Here is a 15,382-nt window from a genome sequence, read left to right as displayed (position 1 = left end):
GCCGCCATTGAATTCTATTGTCAGATTCGTGGTTGCCCTCAAGATTGGCCGCCCAATGTGGGCACCGCATTGTCATGGTATCAGTTCAGTGCAAATTACCACATGTTGTAAGATTACCCTGTATTATATCCCGGAATGAAGCCATTCGCGTCGCTATCACAGCTGCAAACTTGACAGCTATCCATCTGGACTCTGTAGCATGAGTTAGAGAAGTGCCCCGGTAGTTGGTTGGGGGAATGCGGCAAGGATCATGCACCAAAGGCGGAGAGCAGCATCTCTCCGTGCCAAGCCGCACCTCCCGCGCTTATCGCATTGGACGCACCGCATCTCTTTCACTGTCCTCCACTTCCATCCACTGTGATTGGCAATCCAGGAACGCACTGTCAGGCATTGAGACTTCTGCTGAGTATAAGCCACTCCCATTGCACCATCTGTATGTGTTCTTAGCATCACATCTTCTCCAAGTTCCTGTGCAAGCCCTCCAATCCAGCCTGTTCTGCCCCGTGCCTACCCACCTATACATCCTCTTTGTGTCTGATATTCTTGTTATCGCGAGAGAGACGTATTGAGCCTCTCATCCCGTGACTCCCTTCCTCTTTCGCTTGAGTGATTATTTGCCAGCCATGCACTTCACACTCTGCTGAGCCTTCCTTATTCCCATCCGTTCCTGTGCAACAAGCCACCCTCCAGTCACTCGGCCCATATCCTGGTTGCTCCGTCGATCATCTTTCCAGGGTTCTGGTGCGAAGATTGCAAACACTGCGTTTCATACTTCACTGTCTCTCGTTTGGCTTCAATTTGCTTGAACTCAATTTCTTCAAACACGTCCCTCTCCTCGTCTCATATCATCGTGTCGTGTGAGACATTGAACTTGTGGTAAGTCTCTGCCAAGTTCTTTGGATGTAGTTGTTTCTTGCACTCGCTGAGCTGATTACTTAGGTGGAAAGCATTGCTTCTGAAATAGCACAAGGATTGAACCGAGTCTGAAGCCATGGATGTAAGGATTCTTCCAATGCCCCTCTCTCTTATCTGCAGATGAGCCTGCACCGTCTGTCGAGCTGTGGGAATCAATGAGGTGTCTTTTTGAGTGCTGTGCTGGACTGCTTGGCCCAGATTGGCTCTGCTTTATGTTGTTGCTGTTGCCTGCGTGTCAAAAGTACTCTGTGTTGTGTGAGCTATCTGCAGATGCCCTTCAACGTCCGACCGGCTCAACCAGAAATGAATTGTTTTCTGTGCTCGGATACACCCAGAGCAATCAATTCTGTTTTGTACGAGTCTATGCACGTGTCAAACACGCCCGGCGAGTCCCAGGTGTTTTTTCACGTTCTCATCACATTCGAGCTCGGGGCACGTGACCTGTATTCACGCTTTCACCTCATGTTGTTGGAGAGGACTAGATAGCTCATGGGCATTCATTTCTCTGCTGTGTTTGTTGTCTTTGCTGAAAGCTTCTCACGCGCTTGGTCATCATGGAGCTACCTCGTCGGATCGAACCTGGCTGGGGGAGCGCATCCAAACAGACGCCAAGCGAGAATACTGCAGCCCCCAAGTCTGATGCACAGCTAATGCTTGAGAATATTCTACAGGGAACTACCCAATCTATGGAGCAGTCCGCTGAGTCGGCCAATAAACCCCAGGATGCTAAGCCTCGTCTGATGCTGATGGGCCTGCGTCGGTAAGCTGTCCCTACCGTAACTGGTCCCGTACTGTATTCTAACACCACCTAGGAGCGGCAAGTCATCGATCGCTAGCGTGGTCTTCCACAAAATGCCACCCAACGAGACTCTTTTCCTGGAATCGACGACCCGGATCCAGAAGGATTCAATCCAGTGAGTACGCAGGTTCTCTACCATACATACTGCACTGACACAGGCAAACAGCTCGTTCATGGACTTTCAGGTCTGGGATTTCCCTGGTCAGCTAGAGTACCTGGAGCCATCTTTCGATCTGGAAAGCATCTTCGGAAGTTTGGGCGCGCTGGTTTGGGTCATTGACGCTCAAGACGATTACATGGAATCGGTGGCGCGTCTCAATCGCACGATCTTAACTGTTCAGCAGTACTATCCGAACATCAACATCGAAGTCTTTATTCACAAGGTCGATGGTATCACCGATGAATACCGCACCGACACTTTCCAGGATATTGTCCAGCTCATTTCGGACGAGCTCAGTGATGCGGGCTACGAAAATGCTCCGGTTCATTACTACCTGACCTCCATCTATGACTACTCCGTCTTTGAAGCCTTCAGTAAGGTCATTCAGAAACTCATTCCCAACCTGTCTACGTTGGAGAATCTGATCAACACCTTGTCCAACAATTGCGGATTTGAAAAGACCTATCTTTTCGACGTTCTCAGCAAGATCTACATTGCGTCCGACACCCGTCCGGTCGACATGTCCTGCTATGAGATGTGCTCCGACTATATTGACGTTATTGTGGACATTTCGGAGCTGTACTCCTGGGATCACCCCGACCGCAAGGCCAAGGGCGAGCAGAATCAGGAGGCAGAAAGCCACGCTGTTTTGCACGATGATACGATGATCCACCTCATGGAGATGAACAAGTATGTAACCGAGCTGCTTATCTTCTGACGATACTAACTGAAAGTAGGTATCTTTGTCTTGTTTCTGTTATCCGAAACCCCGAGTCGAAGGATAAAAAGGGCCTTATCGATATGAATTGTCGTACCTTCCAGGAAGCCCTCAATGATGTCTTCTCCCGCAGCTGGGAGCAGGATCAGGAAGAGCCCGGAGTGGTGACCGAGGAGTAAAATTCCGAATTCGTTTGCATTGGCGAGGTTGTTTTGTTTTTGTTCTGTTTCGTCGTCCCTCTTTGGGGCTTAGCAGGGAGTATTGAGGCACGGTTCGGGATGGCATGACACCTCGGATGAGCGCTCTATCTTGCGACGTCGAGAATATGTGAGGCTCTGGTAGTTTTCACGCTTTTTTGATGTGATCAAGACTGAGGCTGGTACTTTGATAGTATTATACCCGGGTTGATAGTCAATACCATAATGTGAAATTCTACCAAGTAAATATTCGATCCTCCGTAGTCCTCTGGGTGAGGCATCAAGGCATCAAATTGAACGTGAGAGACCCGCCCGGCGGAACTTTCTTCCCGCGCAACATAAATTCATCTCGAAATTCTTTTCTTCGCTTGTTTTCTGTCATCACCAGTTGTGGTTCTTGAACGCCCATTGCGACTTCAAAAATGGATTGAAGATTTCGCGACTGGCTATACCAGTACTAACCTCGAAGCATCAATACTACAGGTATCATTTTATCAGCAATCTTTATGGTAAGTTCGACAGTATTCATTGCACATGCTTCAATCAAGCTTCCCTTCCCAATCTCGATGATGAAAACTTTTCCTACATTCGCAGTTTCCACGCTAGCCGTCGCGAGAACCCATTCTAGACGTGCTCTGTGCGCAATACTTCCTTGGATGTCTGACGAGATTGAATGCCTCTTGCCTTTGCTTCTGCAGTTTTCTTGTAGTTGATCTTGGCTAACTGGATTAAAGTTATAGGTTCACTTAGACGCACATATGTTTCGATATAATCATTAGGAGGAATACTAGACAAACGCATACTTGTAGTGTGCAGGAATATGGACATGGCGCAGAAGCAGCTAGTTACTGTCCGGACACCCAGTAGCTTTATGCTTTTGTCAGGGTATTCATATATACAATGCAAGAATTATGATCTGTACAAATACCTTCCCCAAGTAAACAAAGACCGTAGCTGTACCTCTAGCCCTTAAATTTCAATAAAAGCACTATACATGTCACACCATGCGACTCCCGAAACAAGCCAACGGAGAGCGCGGAAATACTAAGGGTACTTACTTAGCCAAGCAGCAAGCTACTTACCTTTTACCTAACCATCCATCCATTCCACCTATCCCTCTTCTCCCATTACTATACCTACCTCTACTTGTTTCCCAATCCAATGGCCTACAAGTAATTTACAACCAACTATCCCACCACCATCACATACACATACAACAACATACAGCAACAACCATGTCCTCCGAACTCCGCCAACGCCAAAAACCAACCCCATCCAAACCCTCCAAAACCACCAAATCATCCTCATCCTCCTCCTCAACACCCAAAAATGGCATCTCCATCCTAGACATCATCCGTGTGCTGGCCACACTCCTAATCGCCTCATGCGGTCTCTCCTACTACATGACCTCATCCGAATCCATCCTCTGGAACTACCGACCCTGGTTCACCCGCTGGCCAGTCCTAGTCCGCTACATCGTATGTCCCTCATCCCCTCATCCCCCATTCCATACGCACATCTACTAACAACCAACAGCAAGGCCCCCTCCTCCTAACCCCCACCGAACTCTCCCTCTACAACGGCACGGACCCCACCCTGCCCATCTACCTCTCCATCAACGGCACCATCTACGACGTATCCGCGAACCCGCTCGTCTACGGCGCCGGCGGCCACTACAACTTCTTCACGGGGCGGGATGCGACGCGCGCCTTCGTGACGGGATGCTTCAAGGAAGATCTCACGCCGGATATGCGCGGCGTCGAGGAAATGTTCATCCCGATCGATGATCCCGAGGAGGAGAAGCGGTTGAGTAATGGGCAGAGGAAGGTAAGGAGAGAGCAGGATCTTAGGATCGCTAAGCAGAGGATTCACAAGGCTGTGGCGCATTGGATGGGCTTCTTTGCGAATCATAAGAAGTATTATGAGGTTGGGAAGGTTGTGGGACTCGAGGAGGTTGTGAAGAGGGAGGAGGAGGAGGGCGTTAAGAGGGAGCTTTGTACCGCTGCGAGGCAGCAGAGGATGACGAGGGAGCAGGTTGAGAAGGCGAAGGGCGGGAAATAGTAGGTTGAGTTATCTAGATAGTATATGTATGGTGTATGGTGTATGATAGTGGTTTTGGTGGGGGCAGGGAGGGGGGTATTATCGTCGCTTGGAAATTTGTTATCTAGATGATAGATGCATTATCATGTGAAGATTGAATATATCCATCTAGACATTTGATGTGGTATCGCTACAAGTGTACTGGAAGTGTTTATGGTCTTCGACTGGTTCGCTACGCACTCCTCCCAACCACGGCAACAGTCATCTACAAGGAATAATTGGAACAGATTTTGGTTGAATTTCAGCCAGTCATATTCTAACTTGACATGTCCATCAAATCGCCCAGCCCGACTTTCCGAATTTTCATTCGAGTGATATCATATCGTTGCACAAAGAAAAATGCGACGCGCGAGGAAAAATAATTTCATAGCGTCATACGTTTACTCGGCGGTGACGGCGCGGGCTATTACCAATGTCAGTATTCCATCGCACACATATACCAGACAACTCGAAAGTCGATTATGAAGGGTAGGACATACTGTAGATGTTCATCTTGGAGTGACCAACAACCTTCTTGATCTGTCCCTTCTCCTCAAGGTCAGCGAGGGCCTGGCGGGCCAAGCTGCCGTTGATCTTGAGACGGTCGACCAGAGTGGCGACAGTGATCAGACGGTAGGACTGGACATCCTTGTTGAGACGCTCAGCGGTCTGCTTCTCGAGGACGACGGCGTGCTGGGCCTTGTCCTTGACTATATTCGGAGAAAAATCGATGTCAGTAAATCATTTTCCTGTTCATTTTGTGCTCGGTTTGTGTATCGGTTCGCGATCGATCGCATTCATTCATGTATGTGCGTTGTGCGGTATCCATCCATCCATCGCTATCGTGTAACATGTATATGTGTGCTTCTTCTTTCTCTTCGTTCGATACAATAACAGGCGATCTTTGACTCTTGAACTCGATGGGGGGATAAAATGGTGATGGTGATGATGGTGGAAAACGGGGAATTATAGCGTACCCTTGCCCTTGGACCACTTCTTTCTGGTAGGAGCCTGCGAGGTAATATTAGTATTGATACATCATCCCCCTTCTGCACTGCGAGTGCTACTCGGCGTTGGTACTCACCATTTTGACTGTCTGATGTAGCTGTTCGACGGAGGAGAGCTGCACAACAGATCGAACGGTCTGAAGTTTGAGTGCCCAAGTGCGAAATTCGAGTGGGGGATGACTCAGCGTCACGTGCGGATGAACCCTAAGCCCTGGGCTGTCGGTGCCGCTCGGTTAGCATTGGCTGCTGCAATGCTGGATGTGATTGGTCGGTCGGGGTACACCTGTTTGTATGCTCGGTGGTTTAGTACCGAGTACTAAAGTATAAGGGTCTGTTAAAACATTGGTAGGACCCAAAGGCATGATTAAGATTAATTATAGTTTCCGCTATGTACACAGGTATTGTATCAGTTCGTTATAGGGCTTCCCTCATGAATATCTCCCTCGTAAAAGCATACCCGGCTTTGAAGCCATTAGGTGTAAGGTAGTATAGAGGACCAGCTGGAGATACGATCATTCAGCCGGATAGATGCGCTTTGTAGCACTTCTCGGCGCCGAACAATCATCTGCTCGTACCAGGTCCGTAGCTACTTCCTTTGACTTTACCATTAATGGTTGTGGTGACCTTGAATTGTGGCGAATTTTCGACACTCTCAAGGTGACCAAGTACAAAGTCGTCTGGGGTTCCGAACCAGAACTTCGAATCATCATCCTCATCGAAAGACAGCCATCTCACCTCGTATCGTCCGGTCTCGCTTCGCGGAACGGGGATGCGCGTAACGAACGGCTGGCTATACGGCGACCAGTACCGAACAGCAGTGTAGGCGGTATTCGCTGTTGTTATAAGTAACTGCGTCTTGGAATGGTGCCACACGACCTGTCTAACAGTATGTTCGTGGACTAGCGCCGACAACAGGACTGGTGTGCTCTCCAAATCCCATATCCAGACAATGTTTGGTCGCGTAGGATCGACGGTGCCCAGAAGAGTCCCGCTAGCGCTAAAGGCCATGATCGACACTCCCCGGGGCGCCCCGGATGGTTCGACTGGCATACCAAACGCAGAGGAGCTTGATGCTTCGGCATATTCAAGGTCTCCATCAGCTGCATAGCGTTCCCGCCAGACACTGGGGGAATTCTGCTCTATCTGAAAGACATGGGACAGTGTGATCGAACAGGAAAACTAGTTCTATTAGCTTTGTCATACATAGAGCAGCCATGAAGTAATCTTACTGTTCGGGTCTTGAGAATGTCAACAGTCCCATCGACCTTTCCAACGACCAGAAGCTCTGACACACCGCGTTGCCCGGTAACAGGGCTCCACTCTATCCCTCTAACGCCGAGGTCGAGCGAACTATCGATGCCCGAAGGGCCACTATACGTTCTGAAGAGCTGCCCATCAGCCGTGAAAATGAGGACTCTGGTGCCCGCACTCGCAGCATCCCACACGGCTATCCATCTCCCGTCTGGACTCCATTTGAGGCCCTGAGCGTCTATTGTAGGCAAAACTGCTCGGCCTATGAGCTCGTAAGATCGAAATTCGTGAATGGTCAATAGATCAACAGCATCCGGCTTCAGAAGAACAGCAAATTGCCTTGTTTTGGGCCGGTACCCGAAGCCATTGCTGTTCGAAAATTTGGGACTTTTGATGATTTGGCTTCGACCAGAGTCCAATCCGAAGACTGTAATTTTCGTATTCCAGGCATGAAAGAAAACGATCTCGTTCTCATCGCCTCCGAAGTCGACGTATGTAGCGCCAGGCTCAATGCTTTCGATTTCTGCGAGCAATTGCAACGGGTCCAATTGCCAGACCAGGATCCGTGAATCACTAGTACAGAGCACGCGTCTTCCTGGGGAAGTCACTCCTGCGTAAGAGTGCGTGCTTGAAGGTAGAACGGGCTTGGATCTGGAGAACTTCAAGAACTTTGAAGCAACTTCCTTAAGCTTGACGATCTGTACCTCTTTGAAATCAGGCGATGCCGGGTCCAAATGAATAATAAGATCTTTGCCATTCAATTGCGCGGCATAGTCGCCATCCTCGGATAGAGAGATTGTATTTGAGACTAAACGCATCATCAGTGATACAATTTGCTACCAAAACGGCTATAAACGCACCCCCTGCTCCGGTGGAGTCCATTGTTGATTTCAGCTGCAGCTAGGTTCAGTAACTGCCGTCGAGATGCAGTACAGAAATTATGGCGTGTGCATGTACTCCTGGTATCATGCGCATCCTAGACACTGTTTCTCATCACGAGCTTCCAGGGATCGAAGTCCTGGGACTGTTTTGAAGGTTTCATTATTTATCTGAACCCACTTTATTGGAAGGCGCCAAGGCTTCACATAGATTAGGTAAGCAGTACTATGAAAACACAAATTTGACAGCTGCTAATGATAGCCATGCGCATCAACAAAGTCTGCAAAGTTTGAAAGAGAGAAATATCCATTCTCAGTCTTAGCTCATGCAATATATAAGCATCTGACCTCTTGTACGACGAGAAACAGGCGCATTGAGAAGACAGCTGAGTGGCGTGTGCATGTTCTTTCCCCGGATAAGATAAGAGGATCAACATTGATCCCCTCCGAAATAAATTAATTGTCGGCAAAAAAGCGCCCGCCATCCGCATCATTTGCGACTTCCAGACTCCAGATACCCTCCGCAACTCGCTACCTTGATTGCTCCTTTCGGGGACAAGAATCTCTTAGATCGTAAAGATTCGTCTCCCTCGGTTTTCATCCCCCTGGCTGGGGCACTTCATCCCCAAGTTCCTACGCCCAAACGTGAAAATGGCGGTCCCGGAGACACAGCCCGCTCCGCAAGGAAGCGTCGCAGACCAGAATGCGCCTGTAGCTGCGGCTGCTGAACCGAGAAAGAAGCTCCTTGGAAGACAGTTCTACGAAAGTATTGGAAGCCCGAAGTACATTATCGCACCTATGGTGGACCGGTCTGAGTTTGTAGGTTCCTCTATGAACGTGATTTTTGATCACAACTAATCGTCCCGGAGGCGTGGCGCATGCTCACTAGGTCGTTCATGACACCGGAAGACCAGAAGAAGGTTCTTGCATACTCCCCCATGTACCATGCGCGCTTGTTCCGTGAGCAAGAGAATGTCCGCGTACAGCACTTCCACCCTACTCGCGCTGCCGCCGGCAAAGGCGAGGATGAGTCGCCATATCTCGACGGAAACCCTTCGTTCGATCGGCCTCTTTTCGTACAATTCTGCGCCAATAATCCTGATGATTTCTTGGAAGCCGCGCGCCATGTGGCTCCATACTGCGATGCGGTTGATCTCAATCTGGGATGTCCCCAAGGCATTGCGAAGAGGGGTCACTACGGTGCTTTCCTCCAGGAAGACTGGGATCTGATTTACAGGCTGATCAACCGACTTCACAACGAACTTTCGATCCCAGTCACTGCCAAATTCCGTATCCAGGAAACGAAAGAGAAGACGCTCGAATATGCGAAGATGATCTTGTCCGCTGGCGCGAACATAATCACGGTGCACGGACGGAGAAGAGAACAGAAAGGCCACAATACCGGACTGGCTGATTGGAGCTACATTCGCTATCTCCGCGATAACCTTCCCCCAGAGACTGTCATCTTCGCGAATGGCAACAACTTGAACTATGAGGATCTGGATCGTTGTCTAGAAGAGACTGGTGCTGATGGTGTCATGAGTGCGGAAGGCAACTTGTCCGATCCATCGATCTTCAGCAAGCCCCCTCCAGTTGGCAGTGAAGGGAGGGAATACTGGCGAGGCAGGGATGGAAAGGGTGGATATCGTATCGACGCCATGCTACGGCGGTACTTGGACATCATCTACAAGTACGTGCTTGAACAACCTGTTCCGGACAGGAAGCCGCTTTATCTTCCATCGGACGCAGTGGAAGAGGAACCTGAACAGACAACCGAAACAACCGAGGAAACCGAAGACGGCCCGCCCAAGAAGAAGCAGAAGCGCGAGAAGTCAAAGAGAGCGGCCTCTCCCAGTCTCGGTGTCATGCAGGGCCATCTCTTCCAGCTTCTCCGCCCTATGGTCTCTGTGCATACCAATGTCCGTGATGCGTTGGCAAGATCGAGACCTGGCGATATGCCAGCGTTTGAGAATGTCCTGGCTCTCGTCGAGCAGGCAATCAAGAAGGGTCTCAAGGAATACGAGCAATTCCCGGAACGCTTTGAGAAAGACCCGAACCAAGAATTGACCGGATCCAAGGCGACCATTGCCGAATACGGCAGACCTTGGTGGATCTGCCAGCCACACATTCGACCACTTCCTGAGGAGGCTGTTGAGCTGGGCGCGCTTACTGTGAAGAAGAAGAACGATGGCAACGAAAAGCCCAAGGCGGACGAGTCGTCTGAAAAGGCCACCCCTACTGCAGAGGGATCTGCCACTCCTTCGAAGACGGACGGGGCAGCTAACACGCCTGCCACGGCGACTACTCCGGACAACCTGGTGAGCGGTTGATATCATGATTCAAGATTTGGTGTTTTTGCGGAGTAATGGGACCAGCATCTTATACCCAAGTTGGGCATAGCTACTATTCATGTTAGATATAGACGCATACAGAGCACATAGTACATAGAGCTACGTTTATGAAGCTATAATTTTCAATCCGCTTGAATAGCTCCAAATTTAGCATCACTTACAGTACAAACATGGTATCAAAATCCATATAACCAAACCCATAAACTCCATCCCAACCCATATAGACCAGAAAACCCATCTAAAAATCCATAACAAGCTGCGGCGCCATCTTCTCCAAATCCTCAACCTAAACCCAAACATAGTCAGCAAACACCCACATAACCTTCCACGCATCAACTAAACACAAACACAAAGAGGGGAAAAGAAACAAACCTCCAAAAACCCATCCCCAACCGAAGCCCCCTTCCCAACAGCCTCACTCCTCTCAAACGCCGCTCTCGCCAACGCCTCCCTCACAAAAACATCCACATACTTCGCGACGACGGTATTCGCATCCTTGGCGATCTTCGTCTTTTCATTCTGGAAATGATGATGCAGTAACCTGGTCAATAACTTCGGCGGAATAACAGGGTCGTTCGTGAGCACATCATCAGATGGCTGATCCTTGTGGATGATCTCCGCGAGAATGTAGTCCGGTTCTGGCTCTGGCTCTGGGGATGATGCGTCTGAGCGGGCGGGGGATGCAGAAGAAGCGTTGTCGTCGTCGTCGTTCTCGTTGTTGCTGTCTTCTTCGGAGTCGGCGGGGCTGGGTGATGATGGTCGGGGGCGTGCGGATTTGGATGAGGGGGCTTTGGCTGGTGCTTCTTTTGGTTTTGGTCCTCGTTTGGTTGCTGCTGTTGTCGTTGATTTTGTTGTGGCTTTGCCTTTGGATTTGCTGGTAGTTGATGATGATGATGCTGGGGCAGCGGCGGAGGAGGAGGTTCGGCTTGGTGGTTTGAAGGGGAGTTGTCTGCGCTTTTGCGCGGGTTTCCGCTCGGGAGGCATGGTGTGATGGTTGTTTGTATTAAAGGTCCTTACTTTGGTGGTTAATTGATGATAAGGTGGTCTTCGTCGCGGGGATTTGATCTTCTTGCGCGGATGCGCGGGTCCGTGACGCGTGGTCAGGTGATTTGCTATCTATACAGTCTATGTGAGTTTATCATCGTTGTTAGTTCTCAGTCTTTTATTGTGAGTAAGGTAGCTGATAGAAGACTGTACTATTACCACTTGATATAAGCTGCATAGCTTGCAGGGTGGGGTTGGTTTTTTGTACCGAGCTACACTATCACTTAAGACACGATATATATGAGCGGTGGTGATTAGTCTAGTTCTATTGATGTCGGAAAGAATATCTTCACTATTCAATGAAATGCACTATCACAATTATCACTGTGAAACTAACCTTCAATCCCCCAAAACAATACCAGCCTATGCAACAGCAATGAATAAACCCGATACAGGCACTCAGTCATCAGCCGGCGTCACCACAGTAACATCAAGTCCCGACTTCTCCAATATCTCCCTTGAGCGAGCCCACTGCACACCAAACAACCCAGAGTTGAACCGACACGACCAGAGCTCAAGAAGACTACCCTCTTGGTCTTCAATGTGATCAATTTGTCTCTTCATGTCTGCAATGGCAAGCTCGGTATTCTCCAGCACTATATTTTCGGGGCTGACCATCCTTCCGAGTCCTCTTGACGTGAAAAGGCAGATTATCCAATGGCGTTTCCTGCAGTCATTCTCATGGTCTCTCTTCTGTGGTGGAATCATGAGAGCAGTCCCCTCTGGCAGTCGAGCTCTTCGTGTGCCATCGCTTGTTGTGATACTATTGTATCTGGGCTTGGAAGAGAATTGTCGGCAGTGGGATCGATAAACCTCATATGCAGCTGGGTACTATCAAATCTTAGTCAAATCCGTATAGCAGCCTGGGCGAAAGACTATGAGATGCTCACATTGCTCCGAAATACTCTTGCTATTCCCTTCCCCCAAGTACCACGGCAGTTACATGCATCTGTTTCCATTATTAGTTACATTCATATTCGGAGATAGAGAAACGAACGGATCAGCGCTGCTCCCTCTGGAGCATCGAACAGGCTACCTTGGATCTCTAAGAGACCCCCTGCGGTACTGCTTGGCTTCATACGTACTCTGCGTGTGTGTGTGTGTGTGTGTGTGTGTGTGTAAAAGGCTTGATGATATGGTCCTTTCAAGAGCAACAGGAGGACCAAGTACCAGACAAGGTTTTTAAAAAGAAGAAATAGTTGATCACGGGCGTTATTTGAATGATCAGCGGTAGTAAAGAGGCCAATAGACAAAATAAAATACAATTCAAAGAAGGTAGCTACCGTGATTACAATCGATCACCGCTGAAACTTCCGCACATGTTGCTCAGGATGGCGATAAGTGACCTGTTAAGGAAATACAACAGGCTCGTTGGATGGCGAAAGTGAATGATAATGACAAAGAGTGTAAGTACAACATGAACAAGAGAATTTTTGGGGGGTAATGGTCACGTCAATGTAGGCTACTACCGCGTATCCCTGGACTTTCCATTCCGTTCTGAACCTTGACGGTTAAGAAAATGACGGAAGCCCTTGGATTTTGTACCTGACTTCGGCTTGACATCGCTGTCCGCAGCATCACTTGCTAGTGACTCTTTGCCCGGCGATGGCGCCTGTGTGCCACCACAAGCCCAGGAAGATGTAGTTGCAACCGAAATAGGCGCGCTCTGCGAGCTGGTGGATTTCAGCCTTCGACTCATGGTTCGTGAGACGGTTTTGAATAGACCAGAGCCGTGATCTGGGGAAGAACGCTCTAAACGGGCAATTTCACCCATCATTGTCACCCCGTTGATCGCGAAGTTCTCTTCTGGAATTGGGATATATAAGATGACTCCTCGGTTTGGTGCCACATGAAGAATTTCTTGCAGAGCTGCTTGAATCAGAATGGTGCTACGAAGGTTGGTTATCGGTGCGATGAGGTATGGCAGCGCAAAGACTTTCATCAGGTAGGCTGGTAGATTCACTCTCCCAAATTGAATGCACGCGTCTTCTTGAATGGTGGTCATCATAAGTGTTTCGGATTTCTGGAAGATGCGTGCCATATGGGACGAAATGTTCGAGACAAGTGACTCCATTTCTTTGACCTGCACCCGAGGGTCAGAACTATACAATGATCATCCTCTCATTGCTGGGGATTATGAGCAAATATAGACCATCACGCACCTTGGTGTTGACCTTTATCTCTACCACCACGACCGAATCCTGGCTGATCTGGGTTCTGGGTGAGGTCAACGGACCCCTTGTGCTAAAGGCGTCTTCGAAGTACTGGCTTTTCGTTCGAGTCATCGGCTTCTCCTCAACACTCTTCCGCTCTACATGAGCAGGCTTGACATCCAGAGGTGCACTGCCAGTCAGAGCAGAAATCGGGGCCTCGTCATCATCCTTCTCTTCCAAGAACATGGATGGCCTCACAGGTGCCCTTTCTAATTCATTCTTCTGCTTGAGTGTTGCCTCAGAGACATTGACTGATGCAAATGCTTGAAACGTGACAGGTGACTGGAGAACAGGTACTGGTGGTGAGATGCTGCCGGACGACGTGTTCGACAGGTCGTTACGCCGTCTTCGCAGGGAAAAGTCAATCCTGTGGCGCCTTGCGGTCATTGCGGCGTAGATGTTTATCAATTCGGTAAAGATTGCCCGCTATTTCTTCGCTGCAGTATAAGAAGTTATGTAGGACTGACTTAGATTCCTTGCGAAGGTTGTTGAGACGCTGTTTAGACGGGGGATATGATACTTCTAAGAGGTAGTACTTCCTGCCATTACTGGCTCCCAACACGATAAATTATATCTTTGTAGATACTTAGGCAGGTACTACTAGTCACCATAATCAGTAGGACCGCCCGGTACACCCAAAAGGCAGCTACGGATCAGCCTTGCCATACACAGGTGTCCAGCGACCAGTTGCACGAGGCTCACGATAGTATAACCACATCCCAGTCATAATCGCCAGTCCACATCGGGGAACCGACCAACACGCTCAAGCCAAAAACCCGAGATAGTCAAAGGCAGAGTTTCCACTATAGAAGATCTTGTCGATTCTCCGTCTCCTGTCCCACACGATCTCTCCATCCGACCGACGTTTGATATAGAGGATCCGGTGTTGAGGAATGAATTCCTCGTCGGTTGTCTCCTTCTTCCACGCATTGAAGCCAGACTCCAAGCGTCCTTCGAATCGATCTTCATACCCAATAACGTAATTGGTACCATCAAAGGCAGGGTCCCAGATAATACGGTTGATTATGTCTGTGATCTAATTAGTATCCTTGCCAGGAAATGTGTCTTAATATATACCTCCTGCAGGACGAAGTCTATTGTCCACAGGCTCCGGCTTCTGTGAGCCAGATGTGAGAGGCTTATACTCTGTCTCAAAGGAAGTAGGCGTTGGAGTTCTTGATTGAGCATCTGGCTGGGGAGTCGAGCTACGCTCGTAGTGCTGCTCCGAGACATCGTGAACTTTCTGCTGCGTCTCGGTCGATGGTTCTGAAGCCATGATCTCAATAGCCATCACACTCTTCGGTTCTGGTACTGTTTTGGAAATGTTGGGTTGTATGTTGAGATGACTGAGGACATGTTCACAGGTTATATATTATTGCTAAAGAATAGTGCGACATAGCCAAAAGACCATCAACTGAAAGTCTACTGTGTTGCCCATACTGCCAATTCCGCCAATTCCAACAATTCGTGTAAGCATAATCAAAGTATGTTGCATGGAAGGCCTGATAGATCCACCGCGTCGCATCAGATCACGTACCATAGTGATGCCCTGGATGATCGCCGTCGTCTGAAACGGGAAAGTGAGTCGAATGGACGTGGCTTAGCGCACTCCGGGGATGGAAATATGACTCATGACCGAGTGTATACATTATGAGTGATGTTGAGTCAGACTTGGCAATTAACTATTTGACCATAGGAGGAGCTTCGAGGAGAAGCAACATCGAGTAGCATAAGGTGCAAAAAGTAAATGAAGTGTTTCCGAAGAAAGAA

General features: G+C 49.0%; 7 protein-coding genes across 7 annotated transcripts; 3 read left to right on the top strand and 4 right to left on the bottom strand.

Annotated features, from left to right (window-relative positions):
- The first annotated feature begins 1,019 nt into the window (after positions 1-1,019).
- Positions 1,020-2,806, top strand: BO88DRAFT_29790 (GTR/RAG family Ras-related GTP-binding protein). The gene is made up of 4 exons (XM_025702401.1): positions 1,020-1,675; positions 1,728-1,829; positions 1,881-2,564; positions 2,612-2,806. The coding sequence occupies exons 1-4, from the start codon at positions 1,470-1,472 to the stop codon at positions 2,769-2,771; spliced, it is 1,152 nt and encodes a 383-aa protein (XP_025568809.1). The 5' UTR covers positions 1,020-1,469; the 3' UTR covers positions 2,772-2,806.
- Positions 2,807-3,882: 1,076 nt separating this feature from the next.
- Positions 3,883-5,003, top strand: BO88DRAFT_400672 (putative heme/steroid binding domain protein). The gene is made up of 2 exons (XM_025705647.1): positions 3,883-4,267; positions 4,326-5,003. The coding sequence occupies exons 1-2, from the start codon at positions 4,025-4,027 to the stop codon at positions 4,848-4,850; spliced, it is 768 nt and encodes a 255-aa protein (XP_025568808.1). The 5' UTR covers positions 3,883-4,024; the 3' UTR covers positions 4,851-5,003.
- Positions 5,004-5,348: 345 nt separating this feature from the next.
- Positions 5,349-5,870, bottom strand: BO88DRAFT_328153 (40S ribosomal protein eS25; the record flags this gene model as incomplete). Its single annotated transcript, XM_025702544.1, has 2 exons — positions 5,349-5,578; positions 5,846-5,870. Coding segments are annotated over 2 exons (255 nt in total), but the record flags the coding sequence as incomplete, so codon positions are not given.
- Positions 5,871-6,436: 566 nt separating this feature from the next.
- On the bottom strand, positions 6,437-7,944 carry BO88DRAFT_328478 (YVTN repeat-like/Quino protein amine dehydrogenase; the record flags this gene model as incomplete). The annotated part of the gene is made up of 2 exons (XM_025702559.1): positions 6,437-7,054; positions 7,105-7,944. 2 exons carry the CDS (start codon positions 7,942-7,944, stop codon positions 6,437-6,439), a joined length of 1,458 nt encoding a protein of 485 aa, XP_025568806.1.
- A 563-nt stretch (positions 7,945-8,507) lies between these two features.
- BO88DRAFT_400670 (tRNA-dihydrouridine synthase family protein) lies at positions 8,508-10,497 on the top strand. Its single transcript, XM_025705646.1, has one exon. The coding sequence runs from the start codon at positions 8,943-8,945 to the stop codon at positions 10,332-10,334; it is 1,392 nt and encodes a 463-aa protein (XP_025568805.1). The 5' UTR covers positions 8,508-8,942; the 3' UTR covers positions 10,335-10,497.
- BO88DRAFT_400669 (CENP-X/MHF2 family protein) lies at positions 10,475-11,375 on the bottom strand. Its single transcript, XM_025705645.1, has 2 exons — positions 10,728-11,375; positions 10,475-10,641 (listed from the first exon to the last, which is right to left on the bottom strand). Exons 1-2 carry the CDS (start codon positions 11,337-11,339, stop codon positions 10,594-10,596), a joined length of 660 nt encoding a protein of 219 aa, XP_025568804.1. The 5' UTR covers positions 11,340-11,375; the 3' UTR covers positions 10,475-10,593.
- A 423-nt stretch (positions 11,376-11,798) lies between these two features.
- On the bottom strand, positions 11,799-14,888 carry BO88DRAFT_421319 (MIF domain protein; the record flags this gene model as incomplete). The annotated part of the gene is made up of 7 exons (XM_025708498.1): positions 11,799-12,230; positions 12,290-12,348; positions 12,397-12,483; positions 12,945-13,422; positions 13,562-14,038; positions 14,592-14,641; positions 14,690-14,888. 7 exons carry the CDS (start codon positions 14,886-14,888, stop codon positions 11,799-11,801), a joined length of 1,782 nt encoding a protein of 593 aa, XP_025568803.1.
- Between the last annotated feature and the right edge of the window lie 494 nt (positions 14,889-15,382).

This window comes from Aspergillus vadensis (genome assembly GCF_003184925.1).
Source record: "Aspergillus vadensis CBS 113365 unplaced genomic scaffold BO88scaffold_1, whole genome shotgun sequence".
NCBI lineage: Eukaryota > Fungi > Ascomycota > Eurotiomycetes > Eurotiales > Aspergillaceae > Aspergillus > Aspergillus vadensis.
This window is presented reverse-complemented; position numbering and strand designations above follow the sequence as displayed.

Excerpts from the sequence above, each read along its gene's own strand:
- BO88DRAFT_29790 (XM_025702401.1), top strand. The coding sequence starts at position 1,470 with ATGGAGCTACCTCGTCGGATCGAACCTGGCTGGGGGAGCGCATCCAAA. Across the intron at positions 1,676-1,727 it reads ATGCTGATGGGCCTGCGTCG|GAGCGGCAAGTCATCGATCG; the intron begins GTAAGCTGTCCC and ends AACACCACCTAG. Across the intron at positions 1,830-1,880 it reads ATCCAGAAGGATTCAATCCA|CTCGTTCATGGACTTTCAGG; the intron begins GTGAGTACGCAG and ends ACAGGCAAACAG.
- BO88DRAFT_400672 (XM_025705647.1), top strand. The coding sequence starts at position 4,025 with ATGTCCTCCGAACTCCGCCAACGCCAAAAACCAACCCCATCCAAACCC. Across the intron at positions 4,268-4,325 it reads CAGTCCTAGTCCGCTACATC|CAAGGCCCCCTCCTCCTAAC; the intron begins GTATGTCCCTCA and ends AACAACCAACAG.
- BO88DRAFT_400670 (XM_025705646.1), top strand. The coding sequence starts at position 8,943 with ATGTACCATGCGCGCTTGTTCCGTGAGCAAGAGAATGTCCGCGTACAG.
- BO88DRAFT_400669 (XM_025705645.1), bottom strand. The coding sequence starts at position 11,339 with ATGCCTCCCGAGCGGAAACCCGCGCAAAAGCGCAGACAACTCCCCTTC. Across the intron at positions 10,642-10,727 it reads TTGGGGATGGGTTTTTGGAG|GTTGAGGATTTGGAGAAGAT; the intron begins GTTTGTTTCTTT and ends GTTTGGGTTTAG.